Source organism: Cetorhinus maximus, chromosome 1 (genome assembly GCF_964194155.1).
Source record: "Cetorhinus maximus chromosome 1, sCetMax3.hap1.1, whole genome shotgun sequence".
Lineage (NCBI taxonomy): Eukaryota > Metazoa > Chordata > Chondrichthyes > Lamniformes > Cetorhinidae > Cetorhinus > Cetorhinus maximus.
In genome coordinates, this window is record NC_135879.1 from 84,894,903 (window position 1) to 84,907,230 (window position 12,328).

The window sequence follows — 12,328 nt, forward strand, 5'->3', positions numbered from 1 at the left end:
AAAACTGCCAATCATTATAAGACTGCTTGTTTCCACCTCTAAATTGAAATTATACTTTGTTTTCACTGCTAAGTCATTTTTTCTCATTTTCCAGCTAGCGGGGGCTATTTCACACTTCTTGTATTTTCGTGCCTTTTTTGGCTGGGGTTTCCCACCCAATATGGAGGAGAGCACCATTTTGCATGCCCTGTATGGCTTTTGAATCTCTTGCTGTGCTTTGCATGGCCAATGCTATCTCTAGTGCCTTCTTGAAATCCAAATTCGCCTCGGACAATAATTTCTTCTGAATTGTGTCCTCATTCACATTGCACACTAAATGATGTCTGAGCATTTCATTTAGAGAAGTACCAAACTCACAATGTTCCATTAACTGCTTCATTGCCACATAGCATGCAATTGTCTCCCTGGGGGGTCTATTTCTCGAGTTAAACTTGAATCTTTGCATCGTTCCTGAGAGCTTTGGCTGATAATGACCCTTCACGAGGTTCACTAATTCATCAAAATGTTTTGAATCTGGGGCACTAGGTGCCGTCAAACTATGAATCAAGCCACAGGCTTTATTCCCACATGTACTTAAGAGGATCGCTCGCCCCTCCTCCTCCATAATCTCGTTCGCTTGGAAAAAGAACGTGAGGTGTTCAATATAATGAGACCAATCGTCTGTTGCTGGATCAAAAGGATCAATTCTTCCAAATTGCAGCATTCTAAAAGGGAATTACATCTTCAATTCGAACAGGACTTCTAATTACAATTACTGGGCGAGGTACAGTGCCGATTTCTTTTCACTTGATTTCTTCTGTTAAATTTGTTTTATCCTCATCGCCAGTTTGTTGATCCTATGGATCCTCTTTGCCAGTTTGTTAGATCCTGTGGATCCTGGTTGCCAGTTTGTTGTGAGAGGTGGCCAAGTTGGTACTATTGATAGAACTGTTCAGCAGACACTTCTTAGTTGGAAGCTTTTAGTTTATTTACAAAGCTACTCAGCAGCAACTACACATGTGCTTTCACTTCAAACTCTATCTCTACACTACTAACTACTATCTACAGAGGTAGCCCATACTACTCTCCTATTGGATACTAAAGATCATGTGATCTTCCTTAACAAGTATTATTCTTAAAGGTATATTACACACTATGTAGAACATAATTACCACACTTTGTTCACTCAAGAAAACCTGTCTGACTAGTCCTTTATAAGCACAGCGCATAAACAGTTAAGTACACTGTAGTAATCGAAGGTATAGCTTTTCCTATTGCCTATCAGGGGTCACACGATTGTTCTTGGAAGCTCCGACCAATGAGCTCAAAGTGCGGGTAATACAGGGGCGGACTTTCTTGTCAAGGACTTGGTTCAAGCACGTAACATCTGAAAAGCTCTCTGTAATGAAGTTATCTGTTTCAAGTTGAAAACTGTCCGGTACATCAAGTCATTTCATTTGGCGACGAGGGTAAAATAGCTCCAGTGCTGCACCTCGCCTTGTGAACGTGAGTACATCAAATCTTAAGGAAAAAGAAAAGAATACTCACCGGTCATGCCACTCCTCGGCAGAATCAATCCTTACGACGCAATTATGGAAGACTGGAGACAATACGTAGAGAGCCTTGGTTTTTATTTTGTGGAGAACGAAATTACCGTGGAGGAGAAGCAGAAAGCAATCCTTTTGAGTGTATGTGGTAGCAAGACATACACTCTCCTCAGCTGCAGCCATCCGTAATAATGCAGAGGTTTAAGTTTAATTCCAGAGTAAGGGCCCCAGGAGAGTCCATCACAAGTTATACAGTGAAGTTGAAGCAGTTGACTGGCCAGTGCGACTTCAGAGACACACTCAATGATATGTTGTGGGACTGATTAGTTTGAGGAGTTCACGATGACGCCATTCAGCACCATTTACTTGCAGAAGTCAACATCGATTTGAAGCACGCCATGGAATTAGCACTGGCTATGGAACTGTTCTTCATGTGGGGCAGGAGTATACACATGGGTATTACTATTATAGTTTAGTCAGCTAAAATCAGCAAGTTTACCCCCACAAAGTACAAGTCAACTTCCTGTTGCTTGTCCACCCTGGACCACCCTATCCATTAAAGCAGGAAGACATTAGTTTTCATGGTTATGGGACTTCTAGTGAGAAGAATGCTAACCAGAGGAAGAAGTGTGCAAGAACTTCAGGTTTTGGTCATGGGTCAGTCTGGTTGGTCAATCATCAACAATTTTCCCCCTGAATACTGTGGACCTGCCTGAATCAAACAGTGCACCACAGAGGGTGTACTTGGTTGAAATTCCATTGCAAGGTGTGTCAGTTTGGAGCTGCCTGGGCCCCAATGCAAGCTTACCTACCTCCTCCCTTTAAGAGTATAATCTCCAGAATGGTATTGGATAGTTGTGCATTTGAGCCCTCACTAGATGAACAGCTCTTATAGCATAGCATGATGAGCAATACAGCTCAGAATGAAATATGAGCAGACATAGCTTCCATCCCCGACCATATCAAACCTTATCGGGCAGTGATTTCACCAGATGGAATTACAGATCTTCAGCTGTACCTACTTGCCTCTCTACAACCCAATTACTGTGGTCAACAAATGCTGAATGTGTTTCCATATCTCTTTAAATGAGGGACCAATTGTGAAATTGGATCCCAATGAATGGAGCACGCTCTGGGTCTGCCCCTCAAGATTCTTGAGTAGTGGTTGTGGCCTACTTATTGACCACCATCAAAAGGTAAGTTTTATTAAAACAAAGTTGTGGCTGAAGTGAACAGTATTGATGCATTTAAGGGGAAGCTAGATAAGCATAGAAATGGATAGAATGTTATGGTGATAGGATTGGGTGAGTTAGGGTGGGGGGAGACTCAAAGGAAGTTGAATGGGCAGTTTATGCTGCGAACACTTTGTAATCTGTCCTATAGATCCCAAAAGGAGCAATGCAGCTCCCACCCACACCTCCATTCGCAAAACAGCTGGGCTTTTGGTGCAATTCAGCAGTTATCATTGTCACTTTTCCAACGCAAGTTTATTGAATTCATTTTCACAAGCAGCCATAGTGTGATATGAACCCTTAATCTTCTTATTCTAAGGCCAGTACCATAACCTTTTGTCTGTGACATCTTTTGATTATCTGCTCCTATCACTGCTTGCTGGTCCCTACAACCACCCCCCCCCCCTCAACTTCTCTCCCTCCCACCCCCCCCACCACCTTAAACCAGCTTATATTTCACCCCTCTCCTAACTATACTCAGTTCTGTTGAAGGGTCGTGAGGACTCGAAACGTCAACTGATTTCTTCTCCACCGATGCTGCCAGACTTGCTGAGTTTTTCCAGGTAATTCTGTTTTTGTTTTGGATTTCCAGCATCCGCAGTAGCTTTTAGCTTTTTGTTTTTACCATAACCAATATGCTGCCTTACCCATTTTTTACAGACTGGTTATGCAGGGTCTGCCATTCTTGAATCCTTTTAGTGCAAATTGGGATTAACCCAATTGACATTTGTGTCTGATATCTGTAGACATCTTCTTTCCTTATCCAATCCACAGTACAGTTCGAACCATTAAAGTTGGACAAAGCATCTTTATTTATAGCTTGTTTATGATCTTTAAGCAATATCTTATTTTTCATGCCAAGCAATTCAGAAACAAGTTCATACAACTTTTCAAGTAATCAACAAAATCTCAGGGCAGGTAACTATTTGACTGAACATTCTGGTTCATGCTGGTTCCCAGCTATTTGTTCTTCCTGAGACTTGAGCACTTTGTTAAAATGAAAAAATAAAATAAAATCCCGTATTACAAGGTAGTGCAATTTTCTCGGTTAACTCAAGATATAAATACTGTCGGCATTAATTGGAGAATTGATATTGTCATAAACGTCACCAATTCATTTGTTAACTCACAACCCAAAGGAAAGGGTCTTGGTAAGAAGCCAAAGATCCCATGTTTATTAATTATCCTGCTCCTCGTAGTGCGATGGTGAATGAAGGCAAGGCAGTTTACTCTTTATTGCACAGAATACAGTGCCCTGTATACTTCTGAAGCTAACCTGGGCAAACATTATATACTGAGCACAACATGAAGTCCCTCAGATGGTCTGTAGTTATATAGTTTCTCTCCACAGTGGGGCACTATTGAGTGGCAAAGGATACAAAAAAATAAATAAATAAGCACCATTATTTCTGACAATGCATTCCCAGTTCAGGAAAGTACAGGCCACCAGATTAGAACAAAATCAAAATTTTCTTTACATTTTATATTGTACAATATATTTGCAACAAAATAAAAGTCGATGGTGCACAGTTCTCCTAAACACGCTTGTCAGCCCTTTGATAGACAGTTCATTTGTTGCTGTGATCTACAACTATAAAAGCACCATATTGGGCCTGATCTTTTTCTGCATTTTTACTTGTATTCTGGAAGTGCTCTTGGCATCGCAATAAAGTAGTTGCAGATTAAATTTGGATGACTCCATTATGTGCTTAGTCAGCAGCCAGCACCAATTTCCTGGCATATCCTTGGATCCCAGCTGCCTACAATTTAGTCACACGTTTAATCCAAGGCACAAAGGTAGAGACTTTTGTGTAGACACCTGGGGTATCCTTTACACCACAGCCATGTCCCCAGGAGGTCACACCAAATACAACCCAGTGTCCTCCTGCTCCTTCACACATCAATGGTCCACCACTATCACCTTGACAACTGTCTACTCGTTTGTGGTCCAGTAGGTTTCCTGCACAGAGCATCCTTCCTGTGAACCTCTGCTCGTAGCGCTCCTCACAATGCCTTTTTGGAAGCAACGGGATGGCAGCTTGCTGCAGGGTCTTTGAATAAGCTCTTCCTAAAGCAGAGATAGAAAGTTATAATTGCTCTTTCGTTAAGTTTCATATATACCATTCCTGCACCCAGCATGTTGTTGAACACTCCAGACTTTGCCCTGCAGTAGGCAACAGAGAAACACCTATGCTACCAAATTTAATATTTAAAACATTGATTTGTAAGCAAAAAAAAACTATATATTTTCAATAACATAAAAGCAAAACACTGTGGGTGCTGGAAATCTGAAACAAAAACAGAAAATGCTGGAAAAACTCAGCAGGTCTGACAGCATCTGTGGAGAGAGAAAAACAAAGTTAACGTTTCGACCCTCAAAGGGTCATACGGACTTGAAACGTTAACTTTGTTTTTCTCTCTCCACAGATGCTGTCAGATCTGCATAGTTTTTCTAGTATTTTCTGTTTTTGTTATATATTTTCAATGGTGGATGGCCTCTAATTACAGTTGCTCTTGTTCTCCCTTCAGAGAACCCCTGTGGAAATCACAGACATTTATGTCTTCTGATGTTGCAAATGCATTTGTGGAAATTCTAATAAGACATAAAAATAATTTCACCAGGAATACTGAACAGACAATATCTTCACAGCGTTGCTGCATATAACCACCAAAGGACAGGGTAAAAGAAACTACACTGAATCTGAGCTGTACTATAACCTCACATAGAACTGGTTAATTCCGATACTGAGTGATAAAAATGGAAAACTGCTCACTTTCCCCAGCATGGATATCCTCACAGAAACAACATTCACTGAGGAATGATCTGTTCTCAAATTAGATTTTGAGCAAAGGGCATTTTCTCCATGGAGTTCACCTGTCTCAGCCTTACCCTGATATATGGTGTAAAATTTTCACGGGTATTCTCCAACCATAACTCTGCCAGAAGATCAGCGGGAATCCTGCAGAAATGGTGTAAACGCCACAGGATTCCCACTGATTTGCTACTGAAGATACAGCAGACAATTGGTATATTATGGAAGTTGTACTTCTGTGCCTTAAATTATTGCTATGCCCTTACTGACATTTAGAAACAAATTTTCTGAGTAAATGAAACCAGCCAACAAAGTTTTCTCAGCGCATAAGCCCCAAATCAATATCAAGCTAGGTCTAAATCATTGGGCTGAATCTTACCTATGTCGGGCGAGCTGGGCGGGGGGTGGACGTGGAGTTGATCGCTACCCGTGATTGGCTGCGTGTCGCCATTTTATGCGGGCGGGCCAATTAAGGCATGGAGCTGTCTCAAGGAGATTAAGTAGATAATAAAAGTTTTTAAATAATAAAGTAAAAAATTATTTAAACATGTTCCCTCACATGACAGTGTCACATGAGCTGGGACATGTTTGTGAAGTCAAGGAAATTTATTCATTTATTTTATACAAACTTCAGGAAAGCTCTTCCCGCCCGTGGATGAGGTTTCTTGAAAAACGCGAAAGCCTCTTGGGCTCTTCGCCTGCCCGCCAGATTTAAGGTTGGATGGGCAGTGTGGTTAACAACTTTAATTGCTTTTTTAATGGCCTTAATAGGCCATTGACAGTTCGGCAGGTGCGCAGCCGCCTTTGGTGCACACCAGCCAAACGAGATATCGAAATGAAAAGCAATGACGTCAGGACGCACGCCCAACGTCATCGCGCATCATTTTACGTGTGGCGTGTCGGGCCCACCCCCGCACACTGACAGCAATATTCTGCCCATTATCTTTCATGTTAGTCTATGGTTTAACGGGACCATGCACCAATTCACCCCAAAATACGAGTCTCTTTAGGATTTAAAATAGGTCACAGAATCAGTGGCAATTCCAAAAAAGTAGCAGATCACAAGACAAATTTGGAATACATAGGGCAGAGTTTTCACCTCACAGGGTGGGCATACGCCTGACCCGCTCGAGCGTGAAACGACGCGCATTGACGTTGGGCGAGCGTCCCAATGTCAATGCGCAGTTGCGCAATAGTTCGGTCAGCGGGCAAGCGTGGGAATTGGCAGCGCGCCTGCCGACAATTAACAGGCCTACTAAGACCATTAAAGGATCAATTAACTTAAATTTTTTGCTGCCCGTCCAACCTTATAGTTGGCATTAATTGGCCTGAAATTGGTGTCCGGCCTCGATCACGGATGGTGGGCTTCTTCCCGACCGCCCCCGCCTGCCCGACAAGGACTAAATTCTGCCCATAGAGGAATATTTTATATGGGAAGTACTTCTCCACTTGAATGCCTTTACCATTAAGAGCTTCAGTTTGCATTATGAAGACTAAAACAAGACTAAATGAGAATGCTGCGTTTGAATGCTATGCTCCACCAAGTCTCCCTCATAATTATATAGTCATAAGCACTAAATGAGACTTCTTATTTTGTATTCACAATTTTCCTGCTCAGAATAATCAAAACAAGGGACTTTACCCACAAATGTTGGTCCCCAATAAATTCATTACAACCCACTTTAGCATAGGCTTACAAATTTTAGGCCCAGACATGAAGTGGGTATCAAAAATGCTTGATATGGTAGACACACATTCTAAGCTACAATTGCACCATCTGCTGTTCTGGTAAAGGTTGAAGTATAGGTGACCAGGGCTCACACTTAAAACAAGCATTCGTCCTTTTGCATTTGCAAATGCACAATACAGTGACTGCTTCAGGACCCCTTCCCAAAAAGAAGTCCTAAATTCAACTGGTACCAGGCTGGCTGTGTTCAGGAATAACTAAGACTAAGTCTACATTGGACTTAACCCTGAAGGTTGACACCAAAATGGCATATTTTCAAAAAAATACTTGCCTAAATATGTGGTTGGGATGAGCAGTAATGCTCCTCTCTACTCCAAAGCATGTCCTGAAAATTGGTGCCAACCTCAGCCCAGTCCTCTTCTGATTGGCTCCCATTTCTCCTGATTGCCTGCCCCTTGCCTGGATCAGTCCTCCTTCCCGCCTCCTCCAAGGACCTACCTGAGGGCTGATGCCAGCGGTGCAACATTCTAAAATTTAAAAACCACTTTGCGAGTAAGCTACTTATGGACATGCAGTAGACATTCACAGCCATCTGGCTCAGTAGCGAACGAGGCCCCAGGCTTACCTGTTCCTGCACAGGTATCATTCCCTGTGTCCAGTTTACAACGTGATCTAATTCACCCCCAAAATGTTTCAAAGGTTTGGTTTATACAGTGAAAAATATTTAGAACATCAATACATTTAGGAACAAATAAAACGATTATAGACCCACCTTTGATTCATCTCAACCTTACTTGGCAACTTTCTCATATACTACCATCAGTTCTTTTCCAGAAATATATCTGATTACCTTTAACTCTATTTACATTAACTGTTTAGCATTGGTCTTCAAGTAATTACCAACTGACTGTGAATGATAAACAAACTGTAAATAAAACAAAACCCCCCGACTACCCAACTATCTTACCCAACCAAGCCTCAACCACCTGGCTAACCACCCACCCCCACCAACCGACTACCCCTCGACCAGCCAGCTACCGCTCTGACCTGACAACCCCCAATCACCTGACTACCCCCCATTCAACTACCCCTAAACCACCAACTAGCCCGCCCCCCCCAGCCGACAACCTTTCCTGACCACCGAACTACCCCAAACCCGACTACTCACTCACCCACCTACCCACTTACCCACTCATCCATTCACTCACACCCACTCATCATTTCACTAATTCACTCACTTACTGAAAGACTTGGACCTTTAAAAACTTATTTGAATATGACAGCTACTGTGGCGAAAAGGAGGCATGTCCTCCCTTCTTCGATCTCTTCTTGCACCCGACAATCTTCCCCTGGAAAGACTGCACTGACCCTTCAATGCTTCAGCTGGGATCAGAAGATACGGCTGAAAAAATGTAAAAGGGTCAGGTCGCAGAAATCATCATGAGTAGCGCAATGCGCTCAGCATCAACGCTAACCAGAAATTCTGGGCCAATATGTATATCCATATTTTATATATCTATAGGTGTATATATGTACCTGTTTGAATACTAATTTTGTCCATTTAAGCCAGGCTGCTGTATAGAAAGAATCAGAACAGTGCTGTGCCTGAAATATGAAATGAGTTGACGGGTTTAAAAGATCATTGATATCAGTGTCAAGCTGGGCAAGATCACTGGACAATATGTTTTGTAGAAAAGAAGAGCAACTGAAATGGTAATAGAAGAAGCTGGAGAAAAAAAAAGCATATGTCAGAATGAGCCAAGGGACAGAAGTAACAATGAGAGCTATGTGTAAGTCTGAGAGAAAGAACAGTCGGGGGAGCAAAAAACAATAGCACATCTGGCCATGAATAACAACTCAAGATATGAGCCTCAGTCGATCTCAGTCTTCAATAGGAAGGTCTGTTGGCTGCAAGTTTGTGAGTTTAGAGCATTGTATATGCTTCCAATATCTTAGCTTCAATTGAGTTAATGTTTAAGGACAATTGGCAGGATTTTCGCTTTGCAGTTAATACAGGCTTGTTACTGGCATAAAAAATACCTCACGTCCAAATGCAGTCTATTTGGTCTTTTTTAAATGTAAAAATTTTGGGTAGAATTTTACCTTCAGTGTGCGGGCGTGCGCCCGACACGCCCGGACGTAATATGATGCGTGATGAGGTTGGGCGTGCATCCCGCCCCGCGCACTCGCGTGATATTTTGTTCGGCGGGTGCGCACCGGAGTCGGCTGCGCACCCGCCGATAATTCAAAGGCCTAATAAGGTCATTAACAAGCTAACTAACTTGAAATTTATGCTGCCCGTCCAACCTTACGGTTGGCGGGCAGGTAAAAAAACCAAGCGGCCTTTACATTTTTTAGGAACCCTCATCCACGAACGGGATAAGATTTCCTAAAGCTAATACACATTAATAGAAACTTTATTTTGAATTTAAAAACATGTCCCATCTCATGTGACGCAGTCGCATAAGTTGGGACATGTTTCATTACATTTTTGTTATCGCTATTAATTTTTTAAAAAAGCACTTCAATCTCCATGAGGCACGGAGCTGCCTCAGGGAGATTGAAGTGATCTTTCGCGCACATGCCCACTCTCCCTCCTCCCCTGCCCGCACAGGTAGTGCTCAGTGCTGCAACTCGCGATCCATGCAGGGCAGGCCTTAATTGGCCCGCCTGAGTGAAATCACCTAGCAGTGCCGATCATGGGCAGCTTCCTGACCACCCCTGCCCACTCCTCCGAGCCCGCCCGACAAGGGAAATATTCTGGCCTATATCTCTGTTAGTCACAGATATACGCTTCTGACTAAAATGTTGCATTCCCTAAAAGGAGTAATGGACATCTACCTCAAGTTCATGTTGATCAAAACAAATGTAAAAATATATTTCAAAAAACAACACCCTCTCCACCACCATCAATGTGTGTTTGTAGGTCCCCCGATCCACTTGCCCCACATTCAGCTGAAGGCATGATTCCAGTCATGGTCAGCAATTCCACAGCCAAGCCCAAAGCTCCTAACCAATCCCCTGCTTTCACTACCTACCCATTGGGGGCGGCAAGTGCAAAATGGAATTGTGTCCAGTACTTCCAGTGCATGGTTGCACACACTGGGTGCAGGTATCAAGAACTCAAGTGTATGCGCAATTTATGCCCCTCTTGATTAAATTTCTCATATGTCCCTCCTGACTCACGGGTCTGCATGCAGAGAATGCCAAATCTGAAAATTTAGTTTATAGATTCCAAGCCTCCATTATACAAGTGGTGCACGACTTTGAACCAGGGATGGTGTTTACTGCTAATATATGCATAATTTTTAAAAATCTTAATTCATGAATGTCAGATAGTTCTTTGATTCTGGAAAATGACATAAAATCTTCCTAAGTCCTATGACAATCTGTACTGTTCCTCCTATGTATTATTTGATGTGCTTTTTTAGAGCCTAGAATGTACGTTCAGCTTTTTTTGTCTAGCAGGTGACACACCAGTTTCCAAGAATGGAGGTATTTACAGATTTTGATACAGTACTATGCTATAAAGCTCAGAAGGTATGAATCTTGGGGAATTAGTGGCTGAAGCAGCTGCAGTTTGATGAACAGTGCAATTACAATACCAATGTCCCTGATAAGCAGTCAGTCGCTTACCCCTGCATAACTAAGCAAGGATAAGAGCTTCAAGACAAATCCAGTAACCTTATCCATGTAATTATACCTTATTGATTGTCTGTGGTTAACCATTACAGTGGCTGTGAAGCTCAACAGAAATGTAATTAGCAAACTATCAGGTTAGTATGTATTTATTATTGCCTCATAGAGTCAGATAATCATACAGAATAGAAGGAGACCATTTGGCCCATTGTGCCTGTGCCAGTTCTTTGAAAGAGCCAGCATTTTTCCCCCAAGTATATATCTAATTCTGTTTTGAAGGTGACAGTTGAATATGATTCTACCACCCTCTCAGGTAATGCATTCCAGGTCACCACAACTGCCAGGGTTATATGGCATGTTTTGACATCATCGAACTACATTGCTGTTTTCAGCATGCACATGCCGATGATGACAGGGAGTCAAGACCATAAGTAACCTTCAGGTGAAATGGGGCTAGAGGCTATGGGATACTTGGATCATTTACATTTTAAAGTCAGACATTCTGTCTTTATTTATCATAATACCTTGACTTGATATTATTGTTTAGAGTTTAATTGCTTGAAGCATAGACTTTCTCTGCGGGCCAAGGAGCTAGGGAAAAAAAAACTGATCTGCTATGGTAGAGATAGTTACTGGGCAAATTTGAATCAGGGCAGCTAGAAATATTTCAAATCACACTTTAAAGTGGCACATTCTGACCTCATTTTGCATGGGACTTTGATTTTATATGACTATTTAAAGTGAAATAGTAATTTGAGAAGCAGAGAAGTTGTTTGGAGCTTAGGGGTTTCTTTGTGCTAATGGGTGAGCAGAGGCAAACACAAAATCAAGGCACTACAGCACTATCATTGGTGGGAGGTTGTAATTACAATGTGACAGGTTTACAGGGAAATTTTCAATACAAATTATTGATATTACCAATACCAGATGGACTGCAGCGGTTCAAGAAGGAAGCTCAGCATCCCCTTCCCAAAGCCAATTATGAATGAGCAACAAATGCTGGCCTCGCCAATGATGCTCTCATCTCATGAAAGAATTTTTAAAATGTGGAAATAAAGGCATGGGGTTGGGTGGGAGGTTGATTTTAACCCTTAAAGATGGGTGAATAGGTGAAAAAGATGTAATTCTTGAACACAACACCAACTCACCTTCAACCTGCCCCCTTCCAGTTTTAATGGAGGTGGGTCGTAGGGTCGGCAACCAATCCACTTAAAGGAAACAGGCTGGTCTCTTAAAATTTTTAAAGAAAGCTAAATGCCATCTGTTTAATGGAAATTTTACTTTGAACACACGGAGGCAAGATTCCTGGATCTTGGGAAACATGGCAGGTAAAAAGGGGGAAGAGTTAATTGCATGAAGTAAATGCATTTACAGCACTGCCTGTGGTCCAGGAGGAGCTGGGGTGTTTCCTCCAGACCCAACAGACTCAAC

General features: G+C 42.2%; 1 protein-coding gene across 1 annotated transcript in view; it reads right to left on the reverse strand.

Moving 5' to 3' along the window:
* Positions 1-3,548: 3,548 nt before the first annotated feature.
* Positions 3,549-12,328, reverse strand: part of prss12 (serine protease 12) — a 251,895-nt gene continuing 243,115 nt past the window's right edge. The window contains exon 13 of the mRNA XM_078546933.1: positions 3,549-4,826. Within this exon, the coding sequence (XP_078403059.1) occupies positions 4,519-4,826 (308 nt within the window). The 3' untranslated portion in view covers positions 3,549-4,518. The remainder of the gene's footprint in view (positions 4,827-12,328) is intronic.